This window comes from Amphiura filiformis, chromosome 13 (genome assembly GCF_039555335.1).
Source record: "Amphiura filiformis chromosome 13, Afil_fr2py, whole genome shotgun sequence".
In the NCBI taxonomy this organism is placed as follows: Eukaryota; Metazoa; Echinodermata; class Ophiuroidea; order Amphilepidida; family Amphiuridae; genus Amphiura; species Amphiura filiformis.
The window spans coordinates 39,800,931-39,821,468 of record NC_092640.1 but is presented as its reverse complement, the minus strand read 5'-3'; the positions used below and the strand labels follow the sequence as shown (position 1 = coordinate 39,821,468).

Sequence of the window (20,538 nt, the reverse complement as noted above, 5' to 3'; positions counted from 1 at the left end):
TGATTATAATACCTCTTCACATCCTTGATCCTTGGCTACAACACTAAGAGATTATAATACCTCCTTCATATCCTTGATCCTTGGCTACAAGGATTAATGTTTTAATGTTGTTCATGTTTGTAATTTATGGCAATTGAAATAAATATTATCATTACAACACTAAGAGATTATAATATCTCCTTCACATCCTTGATCCTTGCTACAACACTAAGAGATTATAATACCTCCTTTACATTCTTGATCCTTGCTACAACACTAAGTGATTATAATACCTCCTTCACATCCTTGATCCTTGGCTACGACACTAAGAGAAATACAATATCTCCTTCACATCCTTGATCCTTGCTACAACACTAAGTGATTATAATATCTCCTTCACATCCTTGATCCTTGCTACAACACTAAGTGATTATAATATCTCCTTCACATCCCTGATCCTTGCTACAACACTAAGTGATTATAATACCTCCTTCACATCCTTGATCCTTGCTACAACACTAAGAGATTATAATATCTCCTTCACATCCTTGATCTTTGCTACAGCACTAAGAGATTATAATATCTCCTTCACATCCTTGATCCTTGCTACAACACTAAGTGATTATAATACCTCCTTCACATCCTTGATCCTTGCTACAACACTAAGAGATTATAATATCTCCTTCACATCCCTGATCCTTGCTACAACACTAAGTGATTATAATACCTCCTTCACATCCTTGATCCTTGCTACAACACTAAGAGATTATAATATCTCCTTCACATCCCTGATCATTGCTACAACACTAAGTGATTATAATATCTCCTTCACATCCTTGATCCTTGCTACAACACTAAGTGATTATAATTCCTCCTTCACATCCTTGATCCTTGCTACAACACTAAGAGATTATAATATCTCCTTCACATCCTTGATCCTTGCTACAACACTAAGTGATTATAATTCCTCCTTCACATCCTTGATCCTTGACTACAACACTAAGAGATTATAATACCTCCTTCACATCCTTGATCCTTGCTACAACACTAAGTGATTATAATATCTCCTTCACATCCTTGATCCTTGCTTCAACACTAAGAGATTATAATATCTCCTTCACATCCCTGATCCTTGCTACAACACTAAGTGATTATAATTCGTCCTTCACATCCTTGATCCTTGCTACAACAGTAAGAGATTATAATACCTCCTTCACATCCTTGATCCTTTCTACAACACTAAGAGATTATAATACCTCCTTCACATCCTTGATCCTTGCTACAACACTAAGTGATTATAATACCTTCTTCACATCCTTGATCCTTGCTACAACACTAAGAGATTATAATACCTCCTTCACATCCTTGATCCTTGCTACAACACTAAGAGATTATAATACCTCTTCACATCCTTGATCCTTGGCTACGACACTTAGTGATTATAATACCTCTTCACATCCTTGATCCTTGGCTACAACACTAAGAGATTATAATACCTCCTTCATATCCTTGATCCTTGCTACAACACTAAGAGATTATAATACCTCTTCACATCCTTGATCCTTGGCTACAACACCAAGTGATTATAATACCTCTTCACATCCTTGATCCTTGGCTACAACACTAAGAGATTATAATACCTCCTTCATATCCTTGATCCTTGGCTACAAGGATTAATGTTTTTAATGTTGTTCATGTTTGTAATTTATGGCAATTGAAATAAATATTATCATTACAACACTAAGAGATTATAATATCTCCTTCACATCCTTGATCCTTGCTACAACACTAAGAGATTATAATACCTCCTTTACATTCTTGATCCTTGCTACAACACTAAGTGATTATAATACCTCCTTCACATCCTTGATCCTTGGCTACGACACTAAGAGAAATACAATATCTCCTTCACATCCTTGATCCTTGCTACAACACTAAGTGATTATAATATCTCCTTCACATCCTTGATCCTTGCTACAACACTAAGTGATTATAATATCTCCTTCACATCCCTGATCCTTGCTACAACACTAAGTGATTATAATATCTCCTTCACATCCTTGATCCTTGCTACAACACTAAGAGATTATAATTCCTCCTTCACATCCTTGATCCTTGCTACAACACTAAGAGATTATAATACCTCCTTCACATCCTTGATCCTTGCTGCAACACTAAGTGATTATAATATCTCCTTCACATCCTTGATCCTTGCTACAACACTAAGAGATTATAATACCTCCTTCACATCCTTGATCCTTGCTACAACACTAAGAGATTATAATATCTCCTTCACATCCTTGATCCTTGCTACAACACTAAGAGATTATAATACCTCCTTCACATCCTTGATCCTTGCTACAACACTAAGTGATTATAATATCTCCTTCACATCCTTGATCCTTGACTACAACACTAAGAGATTATAATATCTCCTTCACATCCTTGATCCTTGCTACAACACTAAGTGATTATAATTCCTCCTTCACATCCTTGATCCTTGCTACAACACTAAGTGATTATAATATCTCCTTCACATCCTTGATCCTTGCTACAACACTAAGTGATTATAATGTCTCCTTCACATCCTTGATCCTTGCTACAACACTAAGTGATTATAATTCCTCCTTCACATCCTTGATCCTTGCTACAACACTAAGAGATTATAATATCTCCTTCACATCCTTGATCCTTGCTACAACACTAAGTGATTTTAATTCCTCCTTCACATCCTTGATCCTTGCTACAACACTAAGTGATTATAATATCTCCTTCACATCCTTGATCCTTGCTACAACACTAAGAGATTATAATACCTCCTTCACATCCTTGATCCTTGCTACAACACTAAGTGATTATAATATCTCCTTCACATCCTTGATCCTTGCTACAACACTAAGTGATTATAATACCTCCTTCACATCCTTGATCCTTGCTACAACACTAAGTGATTATAATATCTCCTTCACATCCCTGATCCTTGCTACAACACATATCTCCTTCATCCTTGATCCTTGCTACAACACTAAGAGATTATAATATCTCCTTCACATCCTTGATCCTTGCTACAACACTAAGTGATTATAATTCCTCCTTCACATCCTTGATCCTTGGCTACGACACTAAGAGATTATAATATCTCCTTCACATCCTTGATCCTTGCTACAACACTAAGTGATTATAATTCCTCCTTCACATCCTTGATCCTTGCTACAACACTAAGTGATTATAATTCCTCCTTCACATCCTTGATCCTTGCTACAACACTAAGAGATTATAATACCTCCTTCACATCCTTGATCCTTGGCTATGACACTAAGTGATTATAATACCTCCTTCACATCCTTGATCCTTGCTACAACACTAAGAGATTATAATACCTCCTTCACATCCTTGATCCTTGCTACAGCACTAAGAGATTATAATACCTCCTTCACATCCTTGATCTTTGCTACAACACTAAGAGATTATAATACCTCCTTCACATCCTTGATCCTTGGCTATGACACTAAGTGATTATAATACCTCCTTCACATCCTTGATCCTTGCTGCAACACTAAGTGATTATAATATCTCCTTCACATCCTTGATCCTTGCTACAACACTAAGAGATTATAATACCTCCTTCACATCCTTGATCCTTGCTACAACACTAAGAGATTATAATATCTCCTTCACATCCTTGATCCTTGCTACAACACTAAGAGATTATAATATCTCCTTCACATCCTTGATCCTTGCTACAACACTAAGAGATTATAATACCTCCTTCACATCCTTGATCCTTGCTACAACACTAAGTGATTATAATACCTCCTTCACATCCTTGATCCTTGCTACAACACTAAGAGATTATAATACCTCCTTCACATCCTTGATCCTGGCTACGACACTAAGAGATTATAATATCTCCTTCACATCCTTGATCCTTGCTACAACACTAAGTGATTATAATTCCTCCTTCACATCCTTGATCCTTGCTACAACACTAAGAGATTATAATACCTCCTTCACATCCTTGATCTTTGCTACAACACTAAGAGATTATAATTCCTCCTTCACATCCTTGATCCTTGCTACAACACTAAGTAATTATAATATCTCCTTCACATCCTTGATCCTTGCTACAACACTAAGTGATTATAATATCTCCTTCACATCCCTGATCCTTGCTACAACACTAAGTGATTATAATACCTCTTCACATCCTTGATCCTTGCTACAACACTAAGTGATTATAATACCTCTTCAAATCCTTGATCCTTGCTACAACACTAAGAGATTATAATATCTCCTTCACATCCTTGCTACAACACTAAGAGATTATAATACCTCTTCACACCCTTGATCCTTGCTACAACACTAAGAGATTATAATATCTCCTTCACATCCTTGCTACAACACTAAGAGATTATAATACCTCTTCACACCCTTGATCCTTGCTACAACACTAAGAGATTATCATATCTCCTTCACATCCTTGCTACAACACTAAGAGTTTATAATACCTCTTCACACCCTTGATCTACAGCTCTACACAAGTGGAAATTTAAAATGAGAATTCTTGCAAACCAATGCGAATTGGACAAAACTATGAGAATTGAATATTTTCTCATTTCTATGAAACTTTGTCATCCAAATGAATGGGAAAATACTAATAAAGTGTCAACAACCTATCACATTATAATTATTATCGTCTTATTCCCATTCATTTGGATGAGAAAGGTTTATAGAAAATAAGAAATTTGTCATTCTCATGCTTTTGTGCAATTCTCTTCGGTTTGAAAGAATTCTCATTTTAAATTTCCACTATTGAAATGGAAACCATAACACTGAAAGTGGTTTTGGCTATCTTCAAAAAAACAATCACTAACCGCGAAATGTGGATATTCAACTACTTTGCCCCACAGGGCTACAAAAATCCACTAACCGGGAAATATGGATATTCAACAAGCTTAAAGCGACTCCCATACGACGACTAAACACTCCAACTGGGACCCCAATAATAACCATATTTACATTTTAACATCCTTTTAATGATTAAAGCATATGTTAATAATAAGAATGAGTATGGGATGTATTACTATTATTATTATTATTATTTGATTATAGGCTGGTTCCTTTCCATGGCCCCAGAGGATGCTTTTCTTCGAAAGTTCAGAGAAGGACATGACGACGATGGCGTCCTATCATCGATGTGGAATCCGAAAAATCGATTTGGGACGTACAACAATAAAACCATTGGGGTCAATGTGGTTTGTTTTGATATTTGTTTCTTTCGTTATTTTGTTGTTTATTGTTTATTTCGATCAATTACGATGTTAATGTGAATTGAGACGCAGTCTAAAATACGAAGCTCATAGAGAGATGCAAACGGACAAACAGAGGCGTGCAGAAAAAAACCAACAAGAGGTACAGGCTGAGTCAAAAAGAAGTAAACTCATGTTTGAGGGGCTGTAACTCGAGATCTGTAAAGAATCTGCTAAAAATGAAAATCCCACTGGGAAGAGCAAATTCTACACGTTTAAATAAAAAAACAAATTGTTGCAATTGCTCACAGCAAACTGAAGTTATACTCATTTGAATACAAACACCCATTTTGTAGCTGCACACGGTTTCACTTCCCAAGTAGGGGCCTACCTATTATATTGATTGGTAAGGCGCGATATTCAAATGCAAATAAAGTTCTGTGGCAGCTGGTGTGGTTTCGATAAATAATTCCTACATGTTAAAGGGCTCTTTTCAATATGAATTTTACCTCATTGCACTACATTATAATAAAACGGGCCAAATGACAACATGGCACCACAATTTACCACACGGGAGTGCACGTTTCTGTCGACGAAGTACCATGACACTAAGAGTCCCACTGAAGTTCAGCGTCTTTTTCGTCTCCAATTTCCTACAGCTAACCGGGTTTCATGTAAGGGAGCAGTATATAAGAATGAGAAACAAGCTCAATGTGCATGAGACACTAAGGAACAGACAGCCGGAAGCTTCAGGCCCCTGGCTTCAGGCAGACCACGAACTGCTAGATCACATGTGAACATTGCTAGAGTTAGACATGCGTTACAGCAAGTCCAAAGATCAGCTCAATCTTTTACCCAACATTCCCCAATCAAGCTTCTGCCGGATCGTTCGTAAAGACTTGAATTGGTATCCCAGGTAGAGAATATCAATTGAAAGCAAAAGTTGTCTTTTCAACAATAGATCCTGTTAGCACTTTGCTGATTCGTCGAAATTGAAATGGATGAAAATCAATCAGCCGTGTGCAGCTCGGGGTGCAGCTACAAAATGGGTGGTTGTATTCAAATGAGTATAACTTTAGTTTGCTGTGAGAGCAATTGCAACAATTCTTTTTTATTTAGACGTGTAGAATTTGCTCTTTCCAGTGGTATATTTATTTTTAGCGGATTCCTTACAGATCTCGAGTTACAGCCCCTCAAACATGAGTTTACTTCTTTTTTGACTCAGCCTGTAGTAAGACAATGACAACCAGAGAGTGTGTAGGTGGGAAAGGGGGGAATGGGTCATCTTCTCCCCTCCGCCCTTGACCCCCATGTGGAATGCTGGAATTGTTGTCAAATATTGCCCCCACACCTTGAAAGTCGTCTTGATTGCCCCCACGCCTTTGAAAGTCGTCTTGCTCTCCCCTTTTCCCCCACCGGAAAATCCATGAGGAGGAAAGCGGTCGTATATGCCTATATTACGTCCAGTTTCAGAAGATTAACAGTGACTTTATTCCAATTGAAGTTATTTATTTATGATTATGATTCATTTTACTAGTATTCGTCGCAAGATGAGGACATTTTCAAAGAATCCTTGGAGAATCGGAAAAAGGAATACACCCAGGAAGATGATTTACCACCCTATCCAAAAACCAAGCTTGCAAAGTAAGACAATAATAAATTATTATACCTATTAAATCTCCCATTTGCCACATAATGATCTTACTTCCACACATTGCTTCTATTCGGGAAGGACGCACTTACACCTAAACCTACTCATATGGTCACACAACCCCCCCCCCAACAAACAATTCGCACCCAGAATATACCAAACACACACCTTTCTCGAGTCGGTAAATAAGATATTGTTTTCAATGTATTTCGAAATGTAATGATGAGAAGTATTATACATTTTCAGAAAGGACATACTGCAAGGGATCAAAACTATAACAGATTCCTACAAAAATTAAGAGTTTTTGAGAAAATCTCAAAATTTGATGTTACTTTACTGACTCGAGGAAGGTATATGGTCTATAAAGATTAATATCGAGTACACGTCAACTGCCTGAACCACAAAAAGACTAAATTTGGAGAAGGCGATCCTAGCGGAGAGATAGGGGCTGTGTCTTGCGGGACAAGAAACCATGATTAAATCATCTAGTCCATCATCATCGCTTTAGGTATATAAACGGTTCCAAAAAGTAAGTCCCCCCTAAGACATTTTAGTATAATCCAAAACGGCTTGATCAATTCTCTTGTTTTAAAGTTTGGAACATAGTCTGATTAGTTATGCATCAAGTGAGTGGGTTTTGTTGCTACTTTTATCATCTTCATTGCAAAATGCAGCCATTTATGAAATTTTCGGCCAAAAAAAAAGGTTGCATTTTTCTACATAGGCTTTTTATGCTTCAATTTGTGTTTCACAATTTTTTCCATTTAAGTGACTAATTTAATCAAAAAGAAGCATTATTGATTAAATTTAAGCTTTTCCTGATTTAGGTGTCACACATTCAAAAACAGTTTTTATGGTTCAGTGAATAAATTAAAATGAATGCTGCAGCTTATTAATGTCTTTCAATAATGAATAGGCCTTCCTTCATGTGAGATGGCTTCCAAGCATCGTTCTTCTCTGCTGTTGGTCAAGCTGGTTCCCCGCATGCTGCAGGATTTGCTGCAAAGTCCTTTAACATGTTTAAGGTGGTGTTGTCCCTCACTTGTCCGTTTGAAACAAGTTGAATCTTAATAACGGCCACCCATATAAATGTTTTTTGAACCATTCAAGGAATGACAAATGAAACAAATGTATAGGGATCCAGCATAAAATATCTAACCAGGAATATGTTGCTCCATTGATTAAATTAATCAATGAACACAAGATTTATCATGGAAGTTACAGTAGAAAAAGTGCAGCTTTTTTTTGGCCGAAAATTTTATAAATGGCTGTATTTCTCAGTGAAGATGATAACAGATAACAACAAAACCCCGTTCACTTGATGCATAACTAATTAGCCTATGTTCCAAACTTTAAAACAAGAGAATTGATCAAGCCGTTTTCGGATTATACCAAAAATTCTTTGGGGGAGGGGGGACTTATTTTTTGGAACCGTTACCTCAGAATGATATGCCTCATACAAACAAACAAACAAACCATTTTTAGTTCCAGATCCAACACCCAAAGGTCAGTCACGAGGGTACATACGCGAGTGTTTAACACTCGTCTTCCTATAGGGGTGGGTAAGTGCTTTAGAAGCTGATGTCAATCACCGGTAAAAACGTAGACTAAGCCATAGTCGATTATTGGCTTCCTTTACTCATTTACTAAAGATCAATGTATAATGTGAAAGAAGTAGGCTAAACTGCAGATTTTAGTTAAAACTGAAAAAAGTGGGCTCCTATCACCCGATCACTGTTTTTCTCTCTCGTTTTTATTCGCCACTATTGCAGAAGCCGAGCCAAGAAATGTAAGGAGCGTAAAGAAGCTTTGGTAGAACACAAAGCTATGACCAAAGCCATGGAAGGATTCCTTAACTGTCTCTCTGCTAATGACAAGGATATGAGTGGGACAACATCAAAGGAGGAATTCCAAACTGTTATAAAGAAGGTACGAATATTTCGATTTATGGGACATATCCTTTGGATGCAGGAAAATAAACTCATGTTTACAGACAACCTGAAGGTAACGAAGATCCTACTTGTCTTGTACAAAAACTGTTGGAAACTTTGACAACTTTTACTGCCAGATGCTATTACTGCTTTGGCTTCTAAACGTAGTACATGGAGAAACTTTGTAGTAGCCTGCTCCGCAGCCGAACGAAATGAAATTAATGAATGAAGGTTCGCTTGTCCGTCCAAAAATGAAGACCTGAACGCATGAAGACCGTAAGTCCACTTGGCCCCTCAACATGTATACATTAATGTTGCATATAGTTTCGTACAGTTTGGTAATGTTTTATACATGTTCAGGGGCCAAAACAAATCTTTCACAACCTTTGATGATGTTTTCACCCTGGAACAGGTATTAAACATTATAAAATCCTAAGAAACTATACGTAACTTTAGTGTATACATGTTGAGGGGGCAAGTGGACTTACGGTCTTCTTGCGCTCATGTCTTCAAATAGTATGTCTCAAAGCTTGCGACGATTTTAAAATCCAATGCGAAATAAATCACAATTCTACCAACGAATCGATCCGAATTGTTTTGAGCAGTCAAGGGGAGTGGAGACCCGTGCCCAGTGTTCGAAATATGCCTCATTAAACTGGGTGATCACAGACATCAGTGTTCTAAATATGCCTCAAAAAGTTACAGGCCAGCCGGGCTTGACCTTAAAAAGTTACCGGCCAGCCGGGCCGGCAACTAGATGCCAGTCAGAAAAGTTACCGGCCAGGTCAAAAAGTTACAGGCCAATGGCCGGCCGACCGGCCCTATTTCGAACACAGCCCCTCCCTGTATGTTTGGAATACCTGCGCACGCTACTGCTTGGAAACCTTATATTCATGGCTAACTGGCACCTTTGTTTTTGTCACAGGGCGGCTCGGCATTCACCGCAGATGACGCCAACCTTTTGTTTGGACCAGATGAAGACTTGGACGTTCTCTTTGACACCTTAGATCTGGATAAAGACGGTCAGGTAAATTACGATCAATGCATTTGTTATGTTTTATGCTTTAATACGCATTGGCCAGTACATATTGTGATGTGCCATGAGTAATTTAATTTAATTATTTAACTTTGTTTACAAGCTGAAAGTATTTCATGAGATGGGAAACCCCCTTGCACTTGAGTTGGTGTTTTAAGTCATTTTGGGATTCCCCCAAATTATTGTAAACAAAGTCAGATCTATGTTTGGAACTTGGAAATCCCCAAATCAGTGTATTGCACCATAAGAAAACCTCACAGGAAGTGATGTAATGAGAAAGGTTAATGTGTATAATTAATCTTGGGAAATCCCAAGCTTGCATCATATGCAAAGATGTGAATGACGTGATGGTTAATTAATAGATGATGGGTTTTGCATGAGTACTGGTATAAAAGCTGGAGGCTTGAGTTTGGACTTTACAGAATGTCATGGGAGATTGTAAAACTACACATGTGTGTGTTGGTCTTCGTGCTTCAAAAAAGACCTACATTTTAACCAGTTTACATAGCCAATAATTGAGCTATTTTTAATACAGCAACGAAGGAGATTTCGAGTACACAAATGTGCTCTTTCTCATCAAAGGATTACAGTTCTTCTGTCGAATTGCTGGAGTTTGCTGGGTTTATAAAAACAACACATCTGTCAAATACAGCGGAACAGTGTTAAAGAAGCCTGTTCCCTGGAGAGAGAGAGTGATTGGTGAAAGACACACCATATTTGGAGAAAGCAGCGCAAGGAGATAAATGTTTGGAGAAAGCAGCGCAAGGAGATAAGCGTTTGGAGAAAGCAGCGCAAGGAGATAAGCGTTTGGAGTAAGCAGCACCATTTTTGTGTGAGGATTTTATACGCAATGATATTTATAAGTACAAATGTACAAAGGACTTCGCTGATTTTCGCAGGACAAGTGATTAAGGATATTTACATCAGCCGTCCAAAACATTGCAAGAACTCTGTTATCTTCAAGAAGAAGAATGCTGGCTAAGTACTAATAAGTTGAAATATTATTGTGATTGCGTGATTATTTTTGTATGTGCATTTGTTGTCATATATTGTACCAATCATATTTGCTTTCAATTAAAGACTTAGATTTTGTTAGCTTAATCAAACAGTGTATTTGTGTTGTGCATTTGTGTGAGTTCGGCTAAAAGGTGATTTTGGCCTTGAGTCAAGTTCGACTCGTAACAATATACGTTTTGCGTGTTTTTGCAGCTTCTTCCAGCTAATTGGCGGCAAAACCAAACTAGAAAACCGTGGCTTGATTGGGAACTTTCCGTACAACCGCCCTATAAGAGATGGTGCAATAATTATGTGTACCCCAGGCCCGGGGGGGGGGGGGCACTTACATTACATGATGGACACCATGCTCATGTATGGACTCTTGAAACGCACCCTAAACGAGTATTACTCAGCGCGTGTAAAACATACCCTAAACAAGTATTTTGCCATTTTTTTAATACTAAGAAAGTAAAAATTCATGTTCAGGTTCTTGTTAAATATTAGTAGTTTGATGTTTCTTAATGTTTTACCCTAAGATATGTTCTGATAGAAGCCAAACATAGTCTATTTCACCCTTTGTTTATTTTGCCATTAAACTTTGGTACCCTAAGCAAGTATTTTGCTTGAAAAGTATACCCTTTTTCCTGATTTTTGGCGTTTTGGACACCCTAAACAGGTACAGCGCTGTACTTGCCCAGTGCTGAAAAACAACCCTTTTTACTTGTTTTTATACATGAGCATGGTGTCCACCTTGAAATACAAGTGGCCCCCCCGGGACCCCAGGGGGTGGTGAATTATAGGCAGTATAGGGGGGGGGGCAAAGATTTTTGGCAGGCCAAAAGGGGGAAGGGACAAGCATTTTTGGCACACATATTTGCTCTAAGATATATTATGCTCTAAAAAGACAATTTAAGGTTTTAAATTCGGGTTCCCCAAAATCTTGCATGTGTAAGGGGGGAGGCAAACGTATTTTGGCATATCAAAAGGGGAAAAAGGTTTTTTGGCACGTCAAAAGGGGGGGGGGGGCAAAGATTTTCGGCACGGCCAAAGGGGGGGGGGGGTTGACAAGCGATTTTTGCCAGACCATTTTGAGCATTCACCACCCTGAGGGTACACAGCTGGCTTTTATAATGTTATACGTCTAAGGCATTCCACCACACTGAATCTTTGGATTATTCACACAACGAATTCTTTCACACCTTCTCCCCTTTTATTCTTCAGATTTCCTTCTACGAACTCACAAGATTTGCAGAGCAAAGAGGTCAGAGGTTAATGACCATTCATCGTACCTCGAGACGTGAACAAATTACGAGTGTCGGTCAATTTTTTGCCGCATTTATTGAAACAATGGTATTTCACATTGGGAAGGGTAACGTGGAGCTGGTAAATATCGCAACATCTATTCTTCATTTACGTTCCATATAACTATGTACAAAAAGTATCCGAACACTTAAAACAAAAGCGAATATTAAAGACATGACATTCAACCTAAATTACCAAATCAAGTCTATAGATGGATAAATTTGTTCTGTGTATTTGATGCCTCATTTGAAACGATGCCACTTTATTTCTTCAAGTTATACCAGATTGAATGGAAAAGAGAAAATTTCAAGTGACAAATTTGGGCTATAAATAATAGCCGCGCATTAGAGCAAATCCTGCTTGAAATGCGACCAGAATAATTGTCAAAAAGTGGCTGAAAAGAACAAAAATGGGTCACTGCCGAAAGGTGATGGTGGTTGGGGGGTGGGGCGTCCCCTGGGATTGACGTTCATGCTTTACGGGCTCATTATATAGCATGATAGATCAACACTCACTCGCCGTGCTTATAATATAGCGGGTTTCGAGAGAAAAGTCTATTTTAATTGTGTCACTTTTGAAATGCTCTCTTTTTATTCAAATTGGTTTAACTTGGGAAAATAAAGTCACATCGTGTCAAATTAGATATCAAAATACGCAGAACAAAATTCTCCATCATTCGGTAAATTAGGCTTATAAGTGTCTTAACAATATTGCTTTTGTTCGGATACTTTTTGTGCGCAGTATATAAACTTATGTAGGCCTAAGAGACCATCCCCAGAAGGGCACCCGGTACAGAGTTTCCTTAGGGAATTAGGCCCTAATCAATGTTGAAATTTATCCATGTAAATCTGATGTCATCAAAGTAATAGATGAAAATCAGTTCCTCTGTGGCGAACTGGCCAAGTGGGACGATGGCCACTTTAAGGGCCCAGACTTTCTTCCACAATACCCCAGTAATTCAATCTACCACTTCTCGCGATTCCAAATACAGCGCGCCACCTACGATCACGCCTGGCTGATCTACTTCGCGCAGTGCATCATGGGTAAAAGTCGACATCCACGACGCGTCGACGATGAACCATCGACCAAGGAAACGGAAACGACGATTTTTTTTTTCATTTCTGCCTCCTTTTTAAAGTTAATTTCGACAGTCATGGTTTAGGCCTACCTCTGTGAATGTTTAGAGTGTTAGGCCTATTCCCACACAAAAGCTACAAAATAATGGGCATCAATTATTAAACCCTTATTTTCAAACTTTTCCGAACCCGATCCGAGGCGCTTGGGAAAATACTTTAGGCTCTCGTTTACAAGAAAAGAAAACACTGAAAATATGATTGGGGATAGGCCTACTTAGACCGTCATGAATAGGCCTATATCCTTAAAAAACCAATTTTTAAACCTTGTTTGATTTAAGTAAAGTAGGCCTAATTCTCAATATTTAGAATAACGAAATATTCAAGTGATAGGCCCTATTTTAACAGCATGGACAGCGTAAAGCATTTTTTTTTAATACGATTAAAACGTTTTCGAATTTCAAATGTAGGCCTATTCTATTCCTATTCAACCATTTACGGTTAAAACTCGATGTCAAAAATGTTGATGTCTCTGATCGACCATCTATTCTAGGCATATAAACCCGATGTCAAAATGTCAATTTTCGAGTTTGGATAGGCCTATAATAGCAAATGCTTTTGATGCAAGACAATTTCAAACAGGAAATTTTATCTAAAACGCAAATTCGTGCCTTTTTAATTTCTTGTTTGGATAACTTTTCCCATAATTATTACCATGCGTGATACATGATTAAGATAAAAGCTTTTGGTTTTCATAAATGTTTTGAACGCTTGTCGTATTTTTATTTTTATTATTTTTTTCCTAACCTAGGCCTATTGATGTTTTACATTTATAACCTTTTTACAAACTTGAATAGATATTAATTAATCGTTTTAAAGCATTTTTCGTGTGACGTTTTGAAACGCTCTTTATAGCATGATGTATAGGCCTACTGATGATCACGAAAGGTCGTAAATTTAGAAGCCATTTTCTTCTATATAGCCCTATAAACAAAACACTTTGGCCCCAATGTATAATGTCGGGAGAAAATATATACTTGTACTAAACAAATAAACCTGTTAATTTTTAAAATAAACTCTCGTGGTGCAATTCTGTCAACACAATTACATAGCCTAGGCTTATGAATCGGGGGCTGTGGGCTCACCCCCCTCAATAAATTTGGTGCGGGGCTCGAATAAGCCTACCCTTCTGTATGAATAGGCACGTTTTCATTTTCATTTAGGCCTATAAATGGCCTCCAAACTACATTGTTAAGCATGTTAAGTTATCTTGTTTTTGTCAAAAACATCAACTGCAAATTGTCCCTTATTGTGCAGTATATCCTTCACCGTAAATCGGTGTGGGGGGATGTCCCGGTTCGCCCCTTCAGTCTCAAATGAAGCAGACCTAAACAATGCGTTCACCCCTCCAATAAAGTCCATCCCCAGATTTGACCTCTTTACTTTGTAGGTTGAGTCCTTGATCCATGGGCCTGATCCATTATTTAATATGCAAGAAATGTCGACCCTCCGAATTTAAACCTTTCCAATTTGGCCAAAGTCCACAATGCCGTAAAAGTTGGGCTACACTACAGTTCAGTTCTTTTCACAGTGTTGACTTATAATTTCATGAGAAAGAAAAAGAAAATGGGAAAGATTTTAATCTTCCCCATTTTCTTTTTCTTTTTAAAAAACATGTATAGGCCTAGGCTTAGGTGTTTAACATTGTCCAATTGAATATTTAGTCGAATTTTTTTTTGATTTTTCAATGTGGTGCCGACCGATAATATGACTATTAAAAAGAAACTCATTCCAACCAACGTGTGCTATTTGGGAGTAGGCCTAGGCCTACAATAAGAGTAAATTTCCTTGGGTTATCTATACTATTAAAGAGGAACTTGCCGATAATCGATACTTTGAAGAGGAACTGATCGATTCATCGGTATCAAGTCAGAGATTATAAATGACAAATAAATTAATAAATAGATAAATAAATAAGTTCTAGCATTTCCAGATGAATGGTAATTGCATAGATAAATAGATAAATTAATAAATACAAATAATTATTTGGATTTATTTGGTGGATCAACCAATGGTGGCCCGTCATTTCGTTGCCATGCTATAGGCCTACGCACAGTAATACGCACACACGCACCCCAACCCAGCGAGCGAGCACGCGTCAACCTCAAGACGGTACGAAAATTGCGACGGTAAACAATGTAAATGCTATTACCGTTAGAGTTTAAGCAGTTATGTCATCATATTGAGGGGGGTCACCGACCATGGAGGGGGGGGCCTTGATGGCCGCAGTTTTACGGCAATTTTCCTGTGGAATTTTCTAAATTTTCAGATCGATTGGAGGCACATGCCTGTCCATATCACGCTACACGCAACTGATTTAAAGGTATGTAAATTTGTAATTTGAAAATAAATTTTGAGTTTTGATGCCTATAACTTGAGTAGGCCTAGAGAGGAAGAAAGACAGAGTAGGAGAAAGGGAAAGAAAAACCTAACGTAAGAGATATAGATAGAAGGAAAAAGACACAGAGAGGGAAAATGAGAAAGAAGTAAAGAAATGATGTGAGCAAAAGTAAAGAGAGATAGAAGGACTGAGAACGAAGGAAAATAAGAAAGAAAGAAATGAAAGGAAAGAAAGGTTTAATGACAAGGAGCCCTGGCGAGAAATAAATAAATAAATGGTGGGAAAGGGTAGGAAAGAAAGAAAGTGAGGACGGAAGGATGTGTCGAAAAGAGATCAAAGAACGAAATGGTGGGAAAGGGTAGGAAAGAAAGAAAGTGAGGACGGAAGGATGTGTCGAAAAGAGATCCAAGAACGAAAGAAAGAAAGTTAAAAAAAGGTATGGCCTACCAAAAATCCGCAAAATGGATTTGTTTTGGTCAAATTCTAATATGCAAACACGCGTTATTGGGCTGGTAAAAGCGATACCAATTGCCATAATTACCATTTCCCCCACCCCACCACCTGAAGTTACGACTATGTAACTCAACCTTCTTGAAACCCAATGTTGCTATAGTATAGGCCTACTTGATGAAAAAGAAACAAATTTAAAAGAAAGAACGAACGAACGAAAGAAAGAAACGGCCACATACATGCGTGCAAAAGTGGAACAAATTCGCATGAAGAAAGAAAGAAAGACAGACAGACAGAAAGATAGAAAGACAACGAAAGAAAGACAGAAAGAAAGAAAGACAAAGAAAGAAAGACAGAAAGAAAGAAAGACAAAGAAAGAAAGACAGAAAGAAAGAAAGACAAAGAAAGAAAGACAGAAAGAAAGAAAGAAAGAAAGAAAGAAAGAAAGACGGAAAGAAAGACAGACAGAAAGAAAGAAAGACAACGACAGAAAGAAAGACAGAAAGAAAGAAAGAAAGAAAGACAAAGAAAGAAAGAATGAAAGAAAGAATGAAAGAAAGAACGAAAGAAAGCAAGCAAGAAAGAGAAACGAAAATAAAGAATGGGAAAGACTAAAAAAGACAGACAGATAGAAAGAAAGAAAGAAAGAAAGAGCTAGAGAGAGACAGAGAGAAAGAAAGAAAGGGAACAAGCAAGAAAATAAAAAGGAGAGAAATGGAACGAAATAACAGGAAAGCAGTGGTGTGCGCAAAGGGGGGGGCGCAGGCTTTTGTTGGTCATTCGGGAGATTGCGGGAAAAAATTTGCCCCTTCACACTCCTAATCAGACTCCATGCGGGGGAACTGAACAACCTCCCCCCGTTCAATGTGCTGCCCACGCCACTACGGGAAAGCAAGAAATGGAAAGAGATAGAGAGAGAAACTGAAAGAGAAAAATAAGTCAAAAGGGTGTTTGGTACACAAACTACGCAAAAGATTATGCTAAAGGAAATCGTTTGCAAAATGGAGGCAACAAATTGTACCACATCACTGACCGAGTAGGCCCTAATAATTGAGCTGTTAAATCGATACCAATTGTCATGATTACCATTTTCCATCGTTTATGCTAACCGCTCCCGTTTACTAACCGCTCCCGTTTACTCATCTAGCGGGGGCCCGCGCGAAGCGCGGGTACCCGCTAGTGAATTATTAAAGGGGAAAGATGAAATAAAGATGGTATGACATGCAAGAAAGCGGAAGTAAAAATAAAATATGAAAAAGAAACATGAATTAAAATTAAAATCTGGCATGACATTGTGACACGATCTGGTTCATGGGGGCCAAAGGAGGCATTTTTGAAAACTGTGTTACTGTAAATATTATACATTACACGTACAATAGCTATCATTTTAAACTGAAAACACCAACGGTCTAGCATAGGCCTACTTGGTTTTAAAGTTATGAAGTTTTTTCATGCATATTTTCTTGATAGGCCTATGCCTTAAAATAATGATCGTTTATACTCTTTTGCAGTTTGAAACTTTCTTCATCTTTATTATAAGGCTAGAACTCCATGAGGTATTGTTGAACTTATGCATTAAAGTCTCAAATTGAAATACTAACAAAAAAATAAATGTTATTTTTATGCGGTAGGCTATGCCTACAATGTGTTTTTATTGCGATCGTAATTTTTTTAATGTTTGATAGTAATATAATTAAAAATACAAATTTAGGCTAAAAATAAAATAAGGACAAATCAAACAATTACAATAATAAAAAAAACGGCAAACCAATGTGATACATGTTTATAAGTAATGAGACATTAAGAATCTTTTTAAAATTTACTTGAATTTCTTTGCTGTAGGCCCATCCCGCGCGGCGGGCCGATATATAAGCGCCTTCATGCAAAAAAACCCCATTTTTAGAAAATGTAGGCCGATTACAAAAACGCAACACCTATAATATGGATGTTCTTAAGTATGCTGGTGTTATATTATTATCGTATTGAACAAACAATAAATTCAGAAAGAATTAAAACAATTTATTCTAATAACCAAAATAAAACCTATGCATTTTCCATTAAAAAAGGACAGGCCTAGGCCTACTTCGCATTGACTAGGCTCGCGCGTATCGGGCTGAAAAGCATCGTAAAGTTTAAAAACAAAAAAGGGCGGTTTTAGAAAATGTATAACAAAAAGGTAACACCTAGTATCAACATCAAGTTTGCGGGTTTTAGAAAAGGACATCTGTGAATATCAAACTGCAATATTTCACTTCAACACAGAAAATCTCAAAAAAATTCAAAAAGTAGGCCCCTACTATAAAACATCGTGTTTTTAGAGTAATAATCACAAACATGGTCAGCTATGGTTGATGAAAAGGATGTCGACCCCAGACACGGGAAATGCCAATTTTCACTGCCGTCGTTGGTGGCGCGCTGTATTTGGAATCGCGAGAATTGGGAATAAGCAGTAAATGCCCTAGGACCAATAATTGATCCCTGTGGGACATCATAACACAGTCCAAACACATTCGACATCGACCCACTTTACATTAACTTGAAATGTATGATCATATACATATACGACCTAACCCACTGAGCTGTGCCTTTGATACCAAAGTGATGTTCAAACCTATGAAACAGAATGTCATGATCAATGGTATGAAAGGCAGCAGATAAATCTAACAGAATCAAGAAGGCAGCTTGATTATCATCCAGGGCACGTACGATGCCATCTTTTACTTTGAGCAGAGCAGTCTCGGTACTATGTTTGTGCTTGTATGCAGACTGGAAGATTTCATCAAGATCGTTCAGTTCAATGTGCTCATTAAACTGGGTGATCACTGCCTTCTCGATTTTCTTTCCAATAAAACTTATATTGGAAACTGGTATGTAATTTTGAAGGTCGTTCCAATCAAGAGTAGTTTTCTTAATTATGGGAGTTACAATGGCTCTTTTCAGTTCACATGAGAAAATTCCAAGTTCAAGAGACTTATTTACAATATTCTTCATAAATTATATGGTACAACAATGTCAATGTTTTCTTTCACCAGCCAAGTTGGCATACAATCAAGCAGACAGGTATTTGCACAACCCTTGATTATGTCACGGACCTCAGTATCATTTAATCCAAAAAATTATTTAATCAATTCTCTTGTTTTAAAGTTTGGAACATAGACTGATTAGTTATGTTATCTTTTATCACCTTCCCTGAGGAATACAGCCATTTGTGAAATTTTTAGGGGGCATTTACTTTTTTGTAACCGTTTACATGCATATGCTAAATTCAATATCTAAGCTGAAGTCTTTCGCAAAGGTTTATGGAAATTACTGATTACTATATACTGATGAAATTGGTATATAGTAGGGCTATATCCATTGGCGTCAGAAATTGCAATGACTGAAATATTTTTGTGTTCTTGATAAAACCCACCAGGAACAAGATGTGGATCGTACTATTGGCATAGATACATCCTATTTGAGTACACTGGACTTTGATATGACCAAGGAAGATCAACAGTTCCTAATTCAGGTAAGGAAATTCCATAAGGTTATCCATGTCTTTAAATCTTGATTATCTTTTCAAACATCTCAAGAATCTCTTCGCCAATAGAACATAAACTGGCCTCAAAAAGAAACTTATTTTCACAAGGTCATATCTTAAAATCCTGTCCATAAAAATGAACAAAAATTACACACGAGATTACTTCAATACTCTACTCTACACACATGTCAGTAACCAAGCACTAAGTGGAATAATGTGGAAAAGGACTGCTTCTGATTTTCACACACTTTCTTCAAGAAACAGGTCTTGTTCCACACTATTCCATTTACTCATAGATTTCTTGTGTTGGGTGTCAATTATTGGGCTGTGAATGTGGTCCAGTAAGCTGTTCCATGTCAGTGTTTAGAGTAGCGTATTGAAGTAATCCTGTGCTCAATTTTTGTTCATTTTTATGGACAGGAATTTAAGATATGACCTTGCGAAAAATTATAATTTTTTTTTTTAGGCCAGTTTATATATCATGCCGAGTTCACATTGAAATGATTGTCCCATAATTTGGGCACGGACTCTACCTGTGAGATAACTGAGTTAAGTCTAAAAGTTTCCATTTTTAAGCTTGTGCCTTCGTAGCATGCAGTATTTTTTTCATTCCCGTTTAATTTTTCAGCAAGGTAAGGTCGGCTGCATCGCCTTCTTACGTCACTACATCAAATCTAACAAGCTAACGAAATCAGAAACTCCACCAGCTACTAAGCACGAAACCACTACCACTGCGAATGACACACCTACTGCAGAGGAAACAATGCCTTCTAAACATGAGGCTACCGAAAACGACACATCTGCAGACTAATAATATCATTTAGTACCATAGTTTGTGGCACAAAATATGCCAATGGTGATCTGCTGCATGTATCAGATTCAATTGAACGCCAGCATTGAAGTTTTTATTACTTAGATTATTATAATAAGCCCAATCGGCATTGGAA

General features: G+C 37.5%; 1 protein-coding gene across 1 annotated transcript in view; it reads left to right on the top strand.

The window, feature by feature from the left end:
* The window catches only part of LOC140168333 (uncharacterized), a 41,128-nt gene extending 20,616 nt beyond the window's left edge, over positions 1–20,512 (top strand). The window contains exons 6-12 of the mRNA XM_072191702.1: positions 5,092–5,234; positions 6,766–6,872; positions 8,652–8,808; positions 9,736–9,837; positions 12,064–12,225; positions 19,484–19,579; positions 20,220–20,512. Of these exons, the coding sequence (XP_072047803.1) occupies positions 5,092–5,234; positions 6,766–6,872; positions 8,652–8,808; positions 9,736–9,837; positions 12,064–12,225; positions 19,484–19,579; positions 20,220–20,402 (950 nt within the window). The 3' untranslated portion in view covers positions 20,403–20,512. The remainder of the gene's footprint in view (positions 1–5,091; positions 5,235–6,765; positions 6,873–8,651; positions 8,809–9,735; positions 9,838–12,063; positions 12,226–19,483; positions 19,580–20,219) is intronic.
* Positions 20,513–20,538: the final 26 nt, after the last annotated feature.